Genomic DNA, 19284 nt, shown 5'->3' with positions numbered 1-19284 from the left:
TTATTCAACAGACGATCTGTAACTAGTCAAATTGTTTTAAAAATTCAGCCTTATAAATTCTTATTATTAGAATGGTTTCTGAAGGATCATGTGACACAAGACTGGAATAATGAAGCTGGAAATTCAGCTTTGCATCACAGGAGTACATCATTTTATAAAAAATTAATAGAACAGAAAACTGCTATTGTAAACTGAAATAATATTTCACAATTATTCAGTTTTTACTGCATTTTTGATCAAGTAAATGCAGCACTGTAATAGAAGTTACTATTTTTATTTTTTGTTACCTAGGTTTTGTATTTTGTTAGATCTGCAACAAATGACCAGGAAAAATACTCTGACCAGCAAATTACAAAATTCTTCTGATTTATTCCAAAGCAAAAAACAGGATCAAAAACAGCACTTTTCCTTTACAATGACATACTGCGCAATAAACTAGAAAGAATAGAATTGAGAATTGAGATAAGGAGCAAGCTGATGCTATCAGACAAAGGCCCTGTACTACAGTTTTTATTTAAGGCATACATAAAAGAACAACTGCCTTTGAAAACATTAATGATGAAAGGTAACAATACTAATAGCTCATGAAATCTATTAATCATGAATCGTTCTGCATGTATAATGCTGTGGCTGTACTACATCTGAAAGTCGCATAAAGTCATTTCAAATGCATTTTGACACATCAAGGGATTTACGGTTCTCAAAATGGCAAGAAATCTGATTCTGTGTTCAAGATCAGCTACTAAATTTGCTATTTTTCTAGAAATAAAATTGCTCTGATTTACAAATCTTTTCACGAAGAGTATACATATAGTGGTCACTTCCTGTAAAAGGACTTAAAAACCAAAACGTCATCTTACCGTACCTTACAAAATATTTCTGTTCAAAATATAGCAGTATGCTTATAAACATGTATTCATCCTTATGTACAACTTAAGCTGCAAGGCAAAATCGAACCTTGAACGCACAGCACTTATATATATATATATATATATATTCGCTCAAATAGAAAAGGTGGATGTTCTTGCAAACAGAACAAAAGATTATCTAAACGAGCATTCAGTCAGTTCCTCATTTCCTTCACTAAAAAGGCATTCAAATCAAACCAATGGCTTCATAACTGGGGACGTTGCTCTCCCTGAGAGGGTGACTGATCGCTGGGGGTCAAACAGCATCAGCACCGCTGAACATGGGATGGTCTCTGAGACCCATGGGATACTGTTGAGTCCAGTCCAGCACCACTGGCTTACAGAGACCACAGCAGCGCCACTGGAAGAAGTTCACCAGGTTCCTCACCACTCCAAGACTGAGAGAAGAAACGAGATTCAAAAATAAGAACTTTATGAGTGTTACCATATTTTTTGGACTATAAGTCGCACTGGACTATAAGTTGCATTTATTTAGAACCAAGCACCAATAGAAACATTACCATCTCCAGCCGCGAGAGGGCGCTCTATGTTTTCAGTGCAGGCTACAGGAGCACAGAGCAGTATAGAGCGCCCTCTCGCGGCTGTAGACGGTAATGTTTTCTCTTGGTTCATTTCTCTTGGTTCATGTCAAATTAATTTAGATAAATAAGTCGCACCTGACTATAAGTCGCAGGACCAGCCAAACTATGAAAAAAAGTGCGACTTATAGTCCGGAAAATAAGGTAGTAACCCTAAACTAGTGAAAGCATTCTTACTTGAACGGGTTTTGTCTGAGAGAGGAGGCTTGAGGGAGTTTTCTCTGTCTGTGCATCAGGTTCGCTCTCTCGGCCGTCGTCAGCCCGAGGAACGTGATCTGTGAGGAAACAAAGCAAACTATGAAGACTGCACACATTAGTTTTTTTTACTAATATAGCTTTTATAACTATATGCATTTATTAATGTTTTAATTTTATTTTTAGCTTAAGTTTTAGTCATTTTGTTCTGTGATTTGTATTATATTTAACTTTATTTTTAATTCAGCTTTAGTTCTAACTTTCATTTTTATAAATCAGAAACCTTGCCGAATAACTGAAATAAATAGCTTTTAGTTTTATTTTATTTCAGCATTATTTAATTTTTTTAGTTTTAGTTCACAATACTGTGGTTAACAACATTTTATTCATAATTATTAATCTTTTTAATATAAATGTGTTATTAAGACCGCTTATTAGTGTTCGCTTTTTCTCTATATGACAGGTCTGATTAAGTTGATATTAGGCAAATATAATATCAGGGCATAATTCAAAAAGCATACTAGTTTTCACTGCAAAATTCAACATTTTCCATTATATATTATACTAATATTTGTGTTATGCAAAATTTACTCTGGTTCTTATGTCCTAATAAGTGTTTATAATCGTCACCCACCTGGTAGAGCTGCACCAAAAGCAGGATGAAGGCCCAGGAAGCGTTTAAGAAAGCAAAGCAGAAGATGTAGAGCACCCAGGGCGAGCAGCCCATCAGAGCGGTCATCGCCCCCCAGACGCCCTCCTCTGTGTAGTGCAGCGGACAGTGTTTGGACCAGTCTACACATACAGAAACACACACATTTTTTTTAATGAACATTTTCTTGTAGAGAGACTAAAAATGCAAGATGTTGTATTTTAAAGGCATCAACTCTTAATATATACTGTACACTACCATGTATTCATCAGAGAATCATGGTTTTCACTATAATAAGCAGCATAACTGTTTTCAGCATGTGACATTGAAGACTGGAGTAATGATGCTGAAAATTCAGCTTTGCATCACAGGAATAAATTACATTTTAGCATTAATGCAAATAAAAAAAAAGTTTATTTAAAATGATAATAAAATTTCACAATATTATGTTACATTTTCAATCAAATCAATGCAGCATTGGTGAGCTTAAAAGACATACATAAGAGTTAAAGTTGTGACTTACACGTGATACTGCCATAGAACATCCACATGCACAAAAAGCTCAGAGCAACCAGGAAAAGCACAAAGTATGGGTGATTTCTCGCCCCTGTTAAAAAAAAAAATTCAGGTTAGCATGAGAGTCTATGCTATAAAACATCTTAGTTTGTGCACGTTACCAATGCAGCCGTTGATCCAAATGGAGTGGTGGTCCTGTTTAGCGACACAGGCATTACAGGAAAAGCAGTGATTAGCTCTCATTGGCTTTCTCATCTGCAAAACAAGGTTTTGAAATAATGTAATTAGGAAACGTTGTAGAATGTTTACAATATGTGGTCCTGTCAGGGCAATATTATACCAGACTACAGTATGACTGTATGTTTCCAAACTCTGGCCTTGTGGACTCAATCAGTCATAAGTCTCAAACAAGTCTGAATTTATCTTGTACAATTTCCCAACCTGGTTCTCATCTCTTTTCTGTGTCTTGTCACCCATCACTGAAAAGAGATAATAACTTACCATACAAGAGGTGCAAAATATCCTGGGATCCAGACAGCCCGCCTCTGCCAGGACCACGATATTCTACAAAGAGACAGATGAACCCGTTAAGGTCGTCAGACTAGAAAGTGTGTCACAGAACCTAAAAGAATCATTAGGTCAAGACTCATCCGATTGAAAAGGTCAGAAAAAATCGATTAGAACATGCTCAATGAGCGCATATGAAGAGATGCAATGTCAAAATATATATTTTTACATTTTTGTTAGAAAATATAAAAAATATATTTAAGAATATTATAAAATTTTTAAGTTATTTAAAATACAATTAGTACAACAACAATAAAAAAAACTATATGTATAAATAACATTCTTGCTACATATCATTTTAATTTTCTATTATATATACAGTACAGACCAAAAGTTTGGAAACATTACAATTTTTAATGTTTTTGAAAGTTTCTTCTGCTCATCAAGCCTGCAGTTATTTGATCAAAAATACAGAAAAAAATGTAATATTGTGATATATTATTACAATTTTAAAATAATTGTTTTTAAATTTATTATACTTTAAATTATCATTTATTTCTGTGATGCAAAGCTGAATTTTTAGGATCATTATCACATGATCCTTTAGAAATCATTCTAATATGATGATTCATTATCAAAGTTGGAAACTGTTCTGCTGCTTAATATTTTTTCAGAACACGTGATACTTTTTTAGGATACTTTGATGAAGAAAAAGTAAAAAAAAAAAAAAAAAAAAAAAAAAGAAGCTATGTTTTTAAAATATAAATATTTTGTAATAACAATATACACTACTGGTCAGTAATTTGGGGTCAGTAATTTTTTTTTCTTTCTTTTTAAAAAAAAATAAAATCAATACTTTTATTCAGCAAGGATGTGTTAAATGGACAAAAAGTGATAGTAAAGAAAATATATTATTAGAATATATATTATTAGAATTTTTTTTTTTTTTTAATAAATGCAGTTCTTTTTAACCTTTTATTCATCAAATATATTAGACAGCAGAACTGTTTCCAACACTCATAATAAATCAGAATATTAGAATGATTTCTAAATGATCATGTGATAGACTGATGTTACATGTGACACTGAAGGCTGGAGTAATGATGCTGAAAATTCAGCTTTGCATCACAGGAATAAATTATTTTTTTTAAAGTATATTCAAATATCAAACTATTATTTTAAGTTGCAATAATATTTCACAATATTACTGTTTTTTCTGTATTTTTGATCAAATAAATGCAGGCTTGATGAGCAGAAGAAACTTCTTTAAAAAACATTAAAAATTGTAATGTTTCCAAACTTTTGGTCTGTACTGTGTGTGTGTATATATATATATTAGTTGCTTTGAAAAAAGAATGGGCTGAATTAATGTATGTATATATCAGAATTTTCTCATGACATTCTCTCCATATATATCTTATATAATCACTGACACATGTAGTTTGAGTTACAAGTTGGCAGTATCCAGACCATCCAATCAGAAGCTCACCACAAGTAAATGACACGTGTATTACCCAATCAGATAGCGGCACCAAGCCAGCCAATCCCAGCCAGTGTCAGTTCTTACCTTCTTCTTCTCCTCCTCAGTTGCTTTGATGATGCCAGGGTCTGTCCTGCAGGAGCGGAGGTAGTAATACAGTAAGGCTGTGATGTTGACTGTGAAGAGCATCTGAACCGTAGCGCTCGGGTCATGTGAACGACGCATGTTAAGGTCTCTACAAACACTCGACACATACAGCTATGATAACTAGAGCATCAGGTGGATTCATAAAACCCATCACGGCTGGTATAAACACATCTGCATGAAAGTTATATGTCAAGGATATCAGGCAGAAACCACAGGACCCAGGTGACCACCATCCAGAAGACAGAAGCCATGAGACCTGTGGAGGGAATCAAAGACCGCACCGCCACAGTCGCCAGCTGCCTACAGAAACAAACCACATCAATGGGACAGCATTGTTAAAAAACTTTCAATAGTAGGAACAACAACTCTTCCACTAAATTCTATCTTTCTGTTCTAATCTCTTCCTGTGCCTATTCATCAGAGATATTTAAGTGGCACTCTCTGGCTGAACCAGTTGTTCTCAAACCTGGTACCATACTAGTGGGTCCCCGGGACCAGGATTGAAAACCATTGGGTTAAGCATGTTAATGTTTTACTGATCTTACAGTGCCTTCGTGAGGAAGTCAGTATTTTTGCACACACAGTAATTCTGTTCACATATTTGCATATTGCATTGCAAATGATATCAAGCCCTTTATACACAGACATACAGTCTCTAGAATCTCTTTCTTTGTTTTTCTTTAAAATATTTAAATACCAAACAATTCATAAAGCATTTGTTTCTGCGAATGTGCAGTATTCAGAATTATTTACTTAAAAATCTGAAATGATAAAAAACTAAAAAATTTATATTGACATACATAATTGTATTTTTAAATGCAAACATATTTATATTAGAGCAATCTTAATTTAATTTCATCAGGGCAACTTAAAATCAGTACTATATATATATACACACACACACACATATACATACATACATACATATATATACACACACATATATATATATATATATATATATATATATACAAATACACACACACACACATATATATATATATATATATAAAATGTTATATTAAAAATGAAATGTTTTCTTTTTTCACTTTAGACAGACAAACTGTCACATAATATACAATGCAATAATTTGTTGTAGAAATTTTAAATCCATTTGTTTAGTAAAGTCAGAGTGTTTGTCGATGCTCAAACAGCACCTTGAAGTGAGGTTGATCACAGCTGTGGCGCAGACCAGCAGCACACCCTTCAATAACCAGGACTCTGTCTTCATGTCTAATATAGAACCGATGGCTCCCACCACAACAACACTGAAGACACACAGCAGAAAGACCTGGAACACACACCATCATAATGAAGTCTTTTCAACTGTGCTGAAAAATCAGGGTTACAGTAGAGGAATGTGTGTCAGAATAAGTGGAATGTTATTTTCTTGTTTAATAAAAGCCTAAAAATGGTGTATTCTCCAGGGCCAAACGCACATTATGTGAGAAATTGGCTGCTTTTGTTTCTGAAGGCTTAATTCAAGGTTAAATACAGCCCTGGGATTTCAAGTACTTGCCTCACGTCTTCTTTAATAAGGTTAGTGAGAGCGGTGTGTGTGTGTGTGTGTGTGTGTGTTTGTGATGCAAATCCAACCATTAAAACTGGGATTCACATGCAATGAAACCATTTTTACTACTAAACTTTACTTATTTGCTTTTGACACAATATCTTAAAATCACAGACTTTTAAAATAATAACTCTTTTATTAAATAATATTAAGTTCATAAAATATAGATTATTAATTTTATAACTAAAACTATTTTTATTTGATTATTAGAGATCATATTCATATAACATCCACATAATTCAATAATAATAATGATAACATTAACATAATATCTAAAGGTACAATTTGTAAGATATTTGCAGTATAATATCCAAAAACCACTAGGCTAGTGTTATATATTTTGTCCAGCTGATTACTAAAAATATCTCTAATGTTTTCAACTACTTGTAAATCATGAGAAAATTCCCATTCTAAACAGAGACATGGGGCAGTGCAGTCGCCTGTCAATGACGTTAGTGACGTTAGTTCCCCTTTGTTACCGCCTTCTACTGACATAGAAACCACGTGACAAGTGTCGTAGACAAATGCGGAAGTAGCTTCGCGACAAACTTCAACTAGAAAGAGATGCTGATCTCGCTTGTGTTTTACTCGAAAGGTGAGTTGTTTTGATTCATATCTTTACAGAAAACGTATGCTGTTATAACAAGATTAGTATTATGGCGCATATACGCCAAGCGCAGGGCACCGCGTCTCTAGACCCGCGCGAGGACGCGTCTGATCCATAGTCTGATCGTGTATTTGCATTGGCTTTGTATGTAATCTACTCGCGCAAATCGTTGAACTCGCGTTAAATCCATGATTTATCTTTCCGTCTGATTGATGGCCGTCAGTGGTTGGGTAGAAGACAACAAATCCCATCATTCCACGCTCCTTCTTAGCGTCATCAAACCACGCGATTGTTATTGTTTTGGTAGTGCGCCCTCTAGTGGCAGGTCCTACAACCAGTACCTTTAAATTAGAGGTGAATTAATTGAATTCAAATTGAATTCAAGTGAATTAAATCTAGATCACAAACTTTTTTTCTGAGCTGAATTTGTTGGCCTGAGTGTGTCTAAGCATGAGAGTACCTTGTATCTGTTGAACAGTTTGAGACACGAGGAGTTGGCTTTCATTCGTTCTGTCTTCACCACACTGAGTGTGTGAACGAGCAGAGGGCTGTGCACCTGGTGCGCCAGGTCAATGGCAGTGTGACCCTGGAAATAACACAAAAACACCAGTCAAAAAGAATACAAGCTGAAGCTCAACTTTCAAACTGAACGGCCAGGTTAGTGAAGGGCACTGCTTTGGAGCCAGTCTTACAGCTATGGGGAAACACTACTCTTTTGTTCTGCTGGTGTAAACTGCATCATTACAGCTTTAGAATTAGTGACTCACTGGACATGTAATAAACTACAAGATGTTGAAAATTTATGTCGAATGAAGGGTAGCCCTTTCAGAAAGTACACCGTTTTTAAGGCCAGCCTATGACTGCAGGCATTGTTATTGCACAAATAACAATACATAAATAAAACATAAAATCAAAGTTCATCCTATTTACTACATTAATAAATATTTCTGGTCTTATTATGAACAGCTCACCAAAAAAAAAAAACTAAATTTATAAATCATCAAAATGTAATAACATTCTTTTTGTTTTCTGCTGACGCAAACAAGGTTAAAGTGATAGTTCACCCAAAAATGTAAATTCTGCCATCATTTTGTTCCAAACCTGCGTGACTCTCTTCTGTGAACCACAAAAGAAGATATTTGGAAGAATGTTGGTATCCAAACAGTTTCGGGTCCCTTTGACTTCCATTGTATTTTGTTTTCATACTAGTATGAGTCTATTTACTGATTGACTTGTGAAGTTAATACTAACCGAAACTGTTTGGTTGCCAGCATTCTTCCAAAGATCTTCTTTTGTGGTTCACAGAAGAGTGAAAGTCATGCAGGTTTGGAACAACATGAGGCGCGAGTAAATAACAGATTTTTCATTTTTGGATGGACTGTGTCTTTAAGGGCATCTGTGGTCACTTACATTGGCATTCTCCAGGTCAATGCTGGCTCCAGCCTCCAGCAGGATGTGGACCGAATCGACGTTCCCGGCCAGCACAGCGCAGTGCAGAGGTGAGTTTCTGTTCAATTTATCAACCGCATTCACTGAAGCGTTACACTTTATCAGGAAGTTTGTAGGCTCAGGTCTGTGTTTCAGAAAACCAAAACAACAAGGTGTGAAAAGAGAGAGATAGCAGGACAGAAAAGCCTCTAACCACAGCCTCTGCTATACTTTATGATATCTGAGCCAGACGTTTTGGGGAGGCTTACTTTAAAATTACTCACTTTAGGCACAACTGGCAGTAAAAGATGGCTACAAAATATAAATTATAGATATTAAATTTTACACATACTGTTGAAAAGTTTGGAGTTGAAAGAAATCTCTTATTAATGCTCACCAAGGCTGCATTTATTTGATCAGAAATACAGGAAAACAGTAATATTGTGAAATATTACTACAGTTTAAAACAACTTTTCTATTGTAATATATTTTAAAAGCAAATATGAAGTATTGAAATACTGAAGTATGAAGTATTTTTTTTCAGATATTATATTGACTATTTGAAGTGACTACTCTATCAACTGTATCTTTTTTCTACCCACTGTTAATGTCAGATGCATAAACCCAAAGCGAAATATTTTCAGTTCATTTTTACTTCAAACAGAAATATGCGAAATAAGAAACATTATTATAAATGCCTTTACTGTCACTCAAGCACTTCCTACTTTTCTTAATATAATGTTAATATATATTTAATATGATCTATACAGATGTTTAATATAAAGTACAGTGTTATGGTTGGTTGAATCACAACTGGCATTTCTAGTAAAAACTTAATTTCCTGATTGAGCCCTGATTGAGCTGATTGGTCATCTTACCCGATGATTTTTTGTGCTGCCAACATCAGCGGAGTCTGCCCATTTACGTCCGGGGAATCCACTTCCTACAACAACACAGGAACAAGAAGAGTATTCAGCTGCTTTACTCAGTATTCAAACCCTCCACCGTTATTTAAAATGTCACTCTGTGTGTTTGTGTCACACCTGTCCTTTGGCCATAAGGTATGCAGCGATGGGCATATGCTGGAAGAGCACAGCCAGATGAAGACCCCGATACCCTTCACTATCCGCTAATGACGGGTCGGCTCCATATCGCATCAGCTGAATGACCATAGACAAATGACCCTGTCTGTTCAGAGGTGACCAGGAACAACATCAGCAGATATAAAACACGGTCAAGATGCACTTGCAAGCATATGCTGCTAGAACCAATATTTTTGCATTGACTTTTAATTAACGGCGCTTTGGTGATTTTAGTGGATGCCGATGTCAGTTCTTCATCATTGCATATGTAGTGCTGCATGCATCTGAAATGTACCGTATGGCCCAGTGGAGTGGTGTTGAATTCAGGTCGCCGCCTAGTTGGTCAATGACAGCACCTTTAGAAATGTAGTATCTATGAAACACAGCAGAACATACACAAATACAAAGAAAAATAGGTTGAATGAGTGAAATTATTTAAATGTTGTAACGGTTTAAAACTAATGTACACGTGCAGACAAAACTTAGGAATTATTATTTTTTATAATAATAATAATAATAATAATAATAATAACCTCTTTTGCTCACCAAGGCTGTATTTATTTGATCAAAAACACAGTAAAAGTAGTAATACTGTGAAATATTGTTACAGTTTATAATAACGGTTATCTATTTATATATTTTAAAATGTAATTTATTCATGTGATGACAAATTAATTGACAGTAAAGACATTTATATTGTTACAAAAAAAATATTTCAAATAAATGCTGTTCAATTAACTTTTTTTTTAATCCACAAATTCAGAAAAAAATGTTTTAAGGTGTACTACAAAAATATTATGCAGCAAAAACTTTTTCATATTGTTAATAATAAGAACAATTATTAACTGAGCACTAATAATAGTTGAGTGCAAATTCAAATTGGTGATAATAGAGCGATTATTTCAAAAACATTTGAAATATTTCAAACGTATAGCTCCATGAAAAAAAAGCCATGAAACACACAAAGAGACAAATCTTACTTGACCATATCTGCTCGATTATTGATGGCGGCCCAATGGAGCAGTGTAACGTTCTCTTTGTCCGGCTGCCTGACGTCATAACCAGCCTCGATAAGCTCTTTACACCTCTCAAGAGCACCAAACCTACAATTTTTTAAACAATCAAGAGGAAGAGGCAGTTAATTTTTTTGCATCAGAATTGACTTGAATGAACATGAATACCCACATAAACTGCGGGTTTTCTGCATGAACAAGCGATAAAAAGATCTGCATCGTCGAATGGAAATGAACTATTTGAGCAGTGTGAAGCATGCAGGTGACACAACAGATACGAACGCAGCTTGAGTTAATAGAAACCCAGATAAATAACAGCACGACAGTATCCTGTAGTTGTATTCCACATCACTTATGGTTTGTCTGCAACAGCTAGATCTCAGAGTAAGATCAAGTGAGACCCTATGTGAAATATTTACTGGATGATGGGGGAAATTGCACAAAGACTCTCAATAACACTTTTAATTTATTTAGGGGTGAAAAGTGGCCTGAGCATCATTTTTGTGAGATGCACGCTTAAACTGATTCCTAAAATCACAGATATTTTAAGTATACAGCGGTGACCTGGTATATCTATCACCATCGACTAAACATTCCTCTCTGATTATTAAGTAAAGTGTAATCCCAGTGTGTTTATTGCATGTCAAGGGAATGAGTCTCACTGTGTGGCTTTGATGATATCCCAGGAACTGCTGTCCTCCGGGTGCAAGGCCTTCCTCGGCTGCTGCGTTGGATCAAGAGGTCCCGGGACCAGCTGGCCGTGGAAGCCACCGGGCATGAAACCGCCAGATCCAGGTCCTCCGTGACCGTGGCTGTGGGAGTGGCCACCTCCGTGTCCATGACAACTGTCACCCATGTGACCGTGGGAGTGGCCCTGTAAAATATATTTATATTTAGTCATTTATCAGACGCTTTTATCCAAAGCGACTTGCAAATGTGGACAACAGAAGCAATCACTTGTAGTATTAAAACAACTACTGTCAGATCCAAACCTAAAAGCTAAAACGGTATAAATACTATACACATTTTCAAAATTCCAAAAAATGTATAAAAAATGACAACTGCATACAACAAAATTAAAAAATAAAAATAAAGCTACAACAATTCAAAATATTAAAGAATAAAAGGTAAAAGAGTATCAAACATAAGAATAAAACCCTACAATGTATGTTTCTAAAATAAAATAAAAACAGACACAGTTGTGGTTCCCATAGATATATCTATCTACAATATTACAACACGAGTTATTTTCTGACTGATTTAAAAAAGTTAACACCAAATGCGACTGGTTTTTATAATTAACAACTGAATTCATCTCAAACTCCACATCCATTGACGGAAAGCACAAACTTATTACTATTATTATTCATATTAATATTAATAATAGTAATAGTAACTAGGAACAAGTGCACGGCAAGGCTGACTATGTGACGTCAGTTTTTAACTGAAATGAGTGCACGTTTAAATAAAAGACAGAAATTCGGTTCAGCTCGGTACATGTTGTTAGTAAACAGTTGGTTTGCTTCCGTCTAGTGATGGTCTGAACTTTAGATATGGCAATTTAATCTTCCAATTAACGTTATCTGTAAACTGAAGGGGAACCATATTCAAAATTCTGCTCATATTTATGGTCAGTAATAACTAATTAAAGGCAATAATCATGGCAGGGCTAGTTTAACGAGATTAATGTAATAAGTGCATGTATAAAATTTACAGTGAGACTTGAATAATTTATCGATCAGCACGTAACGTTACACACAGTTAGCAACAGATGCTAAATTAGCTCAACCGGTCTTATGAATCCGTTTAACGACGAAACCAAAGACAATATAAAACAATTTCTTACTCCGTCTCCTTCTGACCAGTCCATCACTTCTGTGCGAGGTTATCCCAGATTGATCTTGAAGAATTTACACTGACAGAAACTGAAGACGGGCGTGCGTCCGACGCAACTTCCACTTCCTGGATACGAGTGAGAAACTCTGTGCTCTGATTGGCCGTTTTGTCTCGGTGACGTTGCTTTGGGTTACCTTCTTTGCATTTCCGAGAGCGAACGTCGGAAATGCAGATTATCATTACATCAAGTTTTACGAATACCAGTTAAACCAGTTAAACATGGTGTTCCGGTTCAGTTTGTGAAACATTGTGAAAACCAAATTACGTGAATGAGATTGTCTTTAAGTTATTTTCAAGCATTGTGTAAAACTATTATAATAATAAATATTATCGCACTATTCCAGGGGTCTGCAGAGCTAACACAAATAAATAAATAAATAAATAATTGAATAAAAATAAAAAAACTTCCATGGTAATATTATTTTTGAACATGATATTAAAACAATACTGTTTTTGGACATGTGGCAATGCAACGCTAATTTGCATTGTCTATCTACATAAACCCTAACACTTTAGGCTACTTTTTATTTATTTATTTATTTATTTATTTTACTGTTTCATGAATCATTTTTCTAAATGTGTCCTCTATATGTATGTATAAACGTACCTACAGAGACACTTTTATTTGCTTACATTTTACACACTAGTCACTCTTGCATTTGCATTGTTGTTGTTAAAGGGAGAAAATGTAAATGTAAGATTTTTAGTATTATATAATATTATTATGCAGAATGAATCCAGTTTAACAGGGCTACTGCAGTGATGTCAGCAATGTGCTGTGACAGAATGTCTTTATTGGCTTCTTTAGCCCAATCAAACCCATATTAAACCACAGCACCATTTTTAAAAGAACAATCATGAGAAACACTGATCTTTCATTAAATAACTGACCTTTTTTGAGATCATATAACCCACAGTAAGAGTTTGAAGTACAATTTTGAAGTCCTTGCTATTTTTGAATGGGTGTACTGTAATGAGAGTTAGTTTAACTGTGTACCGTGTATATTGATCACCAGATGGCGGCATATCCTGTAAATTACTAATGTAAGCTAAGATCCTCAGCCAGGAAAAAACCCTCACATGATTTTGTTACCATTACAGAACTATCCGTCTATCTGTCTATCTTTCTGTCTGTCACCATTCTATCTATCTATCTATCTATCTATCTATCTATCTATCTATCTATCTATCTATCTATCTATCTATCTATCTATCTGTTCGTCTATCTTGATGTGCTCTTATGGAAACATAAAAAAGTATTGATATTAAAATTGAAATATCTAATTTGAACACTGACTAAACCAGCATCTTCAGAAACCTATTTATGTGTTTGATTTCGGAGCTGGAGTAAGAATAATAGTCACTCTACAGCTCATTAATACGTACCTATGGGAGACCAACAGTTTATTAGCATAATTAATTTAATCAGCAGGGGCTCCGTGTAATCTCTCTCTTTTTTATTCAAGGGTTGAGAGAACATAATTACATTGATGAGATTGATGTATTTGCATTGTTCTCTAGCCTCATTAAGAGTGATGCATGCAACACAGCGCTCAAACCATTGTGAAATATCTCTGAAGTCAAGGCCCTTTTGTCATAAAGGATATATGTATTATGGATTTATGAGAGCCTTAGAAGAGCAGCCGTACTTAAATGACAAAACACACAAGTATGAATGACATCAATGTAGCTACTCACAACTTGTGCATACTATAACAAAATCATATTAGTTTCCTACAGCAGACATACTCCTCCAATCCTCACAAAACCAGCAGAGTTCATCCAGTCTCATTAGTATGTAATGGCAGTACAGATGGGTTAAAGATGTCTGCAGGCATGATGCTGAGCTTTTTCTCCATCTGTCTCGTGTGTGTTTAGGGCTCTTACATGAGCATGGCGCACGGCGGACATCATGAACTAATGAGCTAAAAAAATGGTGGGCCACCAAACTTTGAACTTCCTGTATTTCATCACTTTAAGCTTACAAAATATGCTGTGCTTATTAATATGCTTGATATTGATTTGTGAAGGTGTAAACATGCTAAAATAAACACTGATAGATTTCAAACTGAATGCAAGAGAAATTCAAGAGCTTATATATATATATATATATATATATATATATATATATATATATATATATATATATATATATATATATATATATATATATATATATATATATATATATATATATATATATATATATATATATATATATATATATATATATATATATATATATATAAATAAATACACACGGCTCATGTAAACAAACAAACCAATGAACGAACAAATATACGTGATGCACACGAAACAATCCGTCTCAGTTTAGTGTTTGTGTTCATCTGTATCCACGATGGCTGATATATCATCCCTCTTCATTCATACCTCACCATAATCAGCCCGGTGATCCATTTTATGTGGAATGGAGTTTTGTGTGGGCTGTGCTGGTTTGATAAAAGGGGACACACATAACTCTGGGCAATTTGCCCAGACATCAAAATCAATATTTGAAGGCCATTTGCCATGGACTTGAGAATAAAGAATGTCAAGGCCTCCCAAAGCTGCAATAACGGCTCAAGAGATTTTTCTTCCACCAAATCTTCTCAAGTTCAAATGCCTTTTTAATTTTTTTTTTGATTAAAAAAGTGAAGTTGTTTCTAATGATTCCCCCACTAATTAACACATCATAAGATAAACTGATTATCATACACACGGGGAGTCAAGGTCACCTCAAGACCAAAAAAGTCCAAATTGAATTTATAGGGGGGGAAATCATATAGAAAGATGCTTCTTCCTGAGATATTGTATAAAAATAAAATAAAAAAATGTAACAAGATTTCTAACAAAGATTCATAAGAAATTTAAAAATGAGATTGGATTCTTTCTTTTATACACCAGTTTGTTTTTTTGTTTTTGTTTTACAATGCATTTGTCAGGTCTCCATCAACTATTAGTTATACAAGTACACTACACACAAAAATATATGTCCTGTACAAAACACAAAAATACTTGCTTACTATAGTGCATAATAAAAGCTACTTGGACATAATGTATTTTTTTTTAATTCAGGTTTTTTTTTTTAATAATTGACTATTTTTTCTAATTTCTAATTCTAATTCTAATTTCTAAATATATAGGGGATCATTGAAAAATATACAGGCAAAATTATGAATTTCAAATAAAAAACTGGCCCCAGTTAAATGTTGAAAAGATATTCTCTTTTATATAAGACTCCTTCAGTGCAAATATATGATATTTCTTCCATTTATTATTATAAGTCACACTGAGTTGAAAAGTATAAGAGTAAACATCTTCTGCACAATTTAAAGCATTATTCATGTCTGCAGCACATTTGGTGTAGGATGAGTTATATGCTAAACTGTGATACTTCAGGATAGGGCTTTGTTCTAACCCTAACCCCAAACACACATCCAGCAGAATGTTAAATGAATGAATGAATGTATACCATCAGCATTCACCGCTATCCAGACATGCTTGTGTGGAGAAGGCCAATGAAGCACATTCATCAATCCATTAAAGAAGGTAGTATTCCCTGGTATTTCAGCATGTCTGTCAAGAAGACATCAACTCCCAGAGGACGACCGCTCTCTTTCTCTCTTCACTAGGGAAGGAGCCCTTGACTCTTAAAGGTTCCAGTATGCCAAAAATTACTATTGACATTTCAATTTGGGCTAGATTTTTCAGTCCGGCCCCCAAAACCTCCCACACTCCTCCGCACCCCCAGAGAAAGGAAGGAAATTTACATGTGAATAAGCCAGACAAAACATGGAAAGACATTTGCGTGTGTGGCACTTTAGGCCGTCCATTCATTTGCTGCAATCTCTGACTGTCAGTGTCAAGGAATACCGATGCCTAAACATCGCTATATAATATATCTATTCCTTCCCTTCTATTTGTCATATAACTGTATATATTCCAAAAATCAGCAAAAGCACTGTAAAAGCAGTTAAGCACCATTTATGATCAAGTCAACATTATAAAAATTTGTCAAAAGGATCAGATTATTGAAGCTAAAAGAAAGAAAAGAAACCTTATCTCCATATTGATTTGAAGTACAAGTGAGAGTGTTTTCTGAGCTTTTTTTGGAGAAAGAAAACCTTAGCCAGACATGCAAATAGTCTGCTATGAGACCTCTCGGTGGGAGAGATGTTAGCTAAGATGGAAAAAAAAGCAACGTTGATATTTGGGTGAAATGTCACTTTAACAGTTTTTGAAATTTCAGGGCAAAGCATATAAGATAAAGTTTGAATGGATATACAGGCTTTGATTTGGTGGAAACAGAAATTACATTTAGTCATTTAGCAGATGAGAGACATCACATGAACTCAATATAAGAAAGAACATCATATGGGTTTGGAATAAATTAAGAAAGACTTTTGGATGAATGCTATTTTGTGATTTGACTTGATTTTGAGTCCTTGTTCTTTTGTAACTTTTACAATTGTGAATATTCAGGAAAATATTTATGATAGAAGTGGCGAATGTATTTACTTATTCAGTGGCACTTTGATTCCCAATAGATCTAAACCCTTTAACCAAATGAAAACATGCCTACAGTAAAGTACACTTGCATGAGGTTAAAGCAAGTATCTTTGCCAAAGCTAACAGGCTTTCATGCATGCTAATAAGGAATGGCTATGAGAAGTTAGCCTGCTAAACCACAGGACACACTCGCTGGATTCAGACACCTGTTTGAATAATAAATAATGGCTAATGCGTATGTAATCTCCTTGAGGACTGCAGACAGAAAGTTTAAGGTTTACACACTGAATTTCTTCTTCTCATTCTTCTCTGGCCAAGGGTACGTACTGTCCACTGTAAAAATGAATCATGAGTCTTGTAATTTTCATTAATAAAATTAAGGTGATAATTTAAAAAAGTTGTGGTTCAGTGTTGTATAGAAAATATTGAGAACATTTCACTAATAAAACCAAGAGATATGTTATGCAATTTTTTTTAAAGGAAACTTAAGCAGTTTTGAGGCTTGAATTGAGAAACTGATTAAGCTGATAAAATGTAGGAAAGGTGCCTATACCTATTTATTTTCAGGGAATTAACTCAAATATCTGTTAATATTTAATGTTCAGTTATGTTTGACATTTGAAAGAGTTTCTGTTATGTTGAATTTCGATCTATAGATTTTACATGATTCATTCTGGTATGTTCCATTAAATAAATCAAGCCTTAAAAACTACTCAAAACATTACGTATTGTTAACATAATTTTTTTAAAGTGGATATCACATGCAATCTTTTTTAAGTGTAGGGCTATGTGTGCACAGAAGCCAATGCAAGTAAAACGTTCACACATCTTTACTGATGCTCTTCTCCTGTTATTTCAGCACAGAATATTAAGAAACTCATCTTATGCATTCAGTATACTAGACAAAAAAAGTTCAATTTGACTAATTTATGAATTTTGCAAAACGCTTGATTTAGCTTGAGATACAGGCCTTTTATTAGAACATTGTTTTTGAACAGTTATAATAACTGAGCAAATCATGCACACACGAGGCTACAAACTGCCATTTTCTTCAAGCTAAAGACTTAAAATACTTGCCTGTATATCTTTCAACTGAATGCACAAGTGGAATGTTAAACTGACCAGATTTATAATTAACCTTAATCTTTCTGTTTTCAGGTTTAATGTTTTAAATAAGCCACAATTCTTAAATAACTGAGAGAGGCAACTTCTTAAAGAGTGTTTTAGCATGTTTTATACAAAAAAATCATTACAGTTTAAAATAACATAATATTTCTTAAAATGTAGTTTATTTCTGTGATGCAAAGCTGAACTTTCAGTGACTTCCGATTATATATCAATGTTAAAAACAGCTGTCCTGCTTCATATTTTTGTGGAAAGTGATTCATATTTTTTTTTATAAAAATCCAAAAAACAGCATTTATGTAAAACAGAAATCTTTTGTAACACTATAAATGTCATTACTGTCACTTTTGATCAAGTTAATGCATCTTTGATGAATACTGTATATTAAAGAAATCTTACTGATTCCAAACTTTTGAATGGCAGGTTATAGATAGCTAGATTTTACCATTGGCAGAAGCCAGAGCCACAAAGACTGGGGAAGAAAGAAAGAGTAATGATCTTTCGAGTTTTACACAGCATCTCGAGGTTTAAAGTGCTTCTTTTCCATTATGAAGCTGCATTAATGCTCTGCGTTTGGGTAATTAGCAGAAAGTCAATTCCCATTACTGGTTAGGCACATTGACCAGCTGCTTACTTTAATAAAAAGGCAGGTCCCCTACATTTAGAGTGGGAAAGAATCAATACCCTGGATGCATTAAAAGAACCTGCCTCCTGACAACAGTGCCGCCAAAGAACCTTGCACTCTCAGAGATTCATCTATTCAAAACTCACCTCTCCTCTTCTGAGCAAGTGAACTCTCCTCTCAGGCTTTCATGAATCTATTTATTTTCTATATTTTCTTGCTTTTTAAAAAACCTACCTTATATATGCCATTTTATTGCTCCTATATTATATCCTATAGTAAGGATGCGTGTAGAATGAATGTCATTGCCATGTGACCCACCAGTGTCAGCTGCGTCGTTTCACCGCTATTAACTAATCCTCTCCAGTGACCTCATGGGACAGTAAAGTATCCATTGGATGCACACTTCACAGTCTTGCCAGAAGTAGTAG

At 34.5% G+C, this 19284-nt stretch overlaps 1 protein-coding gene across 1 annotated transcript; it reads right to left on the bottom strand.

Moving 5' to 3' along the window:
- Positions 1-353: 353 nt before the first annotated feature.
- LOC132101885 (putative palmitoyltransferase ZDHHC13) lies at positions 354-12705 on the bottom strand. Its single transcript, XM_059507115.1, has 17 exons — positions 12548-12705; positions 11364-11575; positions 10669-10791; positions 9984-10061; positions 9650-9794; positions 9485-9549; positions 8589-8751; positions 7639-7764; positions 6159-6292; positions 5196-5301; positions 4942-5061; positions 3369-3431; positions 3029-3122; positions 2875-2958; positions 2337-2494; positions 1685-1782; positions 354-1306 (listed from the first exon to the last, which is right to left on the bottom strand). Exons 1-17 carry the CDS (start codon positions 12569-12571, stop codon positions 1165-1167), a joined length of 1935 nt encoding a protein of 644 aa, XP_059363098.1. The 5' UTR covers positions 12572-12705; the 3' UTR covers positions 354-1164.
- Positions 12706-19284: the final 6579 nt, after the last annotated feature.

The sequence above is a fragment of the Carassius carassius genome, chromosome 2 (assembly GCF_963082965.1).
Source record: "Carassius carassius chromosome 2, fCarCar2.1, whole genome shotgun sequence".
Classification (NCBI taxonomy): Eukaryota; Metazoa; Chordata; class Actinopteri; order Cypriniformes; family Cyprinidae; genus Carassius; species Carassius carassius.
Note: the sequence above shows the minus strand (reverse complement) of the source record. Positions and strands in the feature narration are given on the sequence as shown.

What these genes read in the sequence shown, in the direction of transcription:
- LOC132101885 (XM_059507115.1), bottom strand. Translation starts at nt 12,571, where the DNA reads ATGGACTGGTCAGAAGGAGACGGA. An exon ending in TGTGGTTTCTGCCTGATATC is followed by an intron (nt 5,062 to 5,195) that starts CTTGACATATAA and finishes CGTTCACATGAC; the next exon opens with CCGAGCGCTACGGTTCAGAT. An exon ending in CTGAGGAGGAGAAGAAGAAG is followed by an intron (nt 3,432 to 4,941) that starts GTAAGAACTGAC and finishes GTCTCTTTGTAG; the next exon opens with AATATCGTGGTCCTGGCAGA.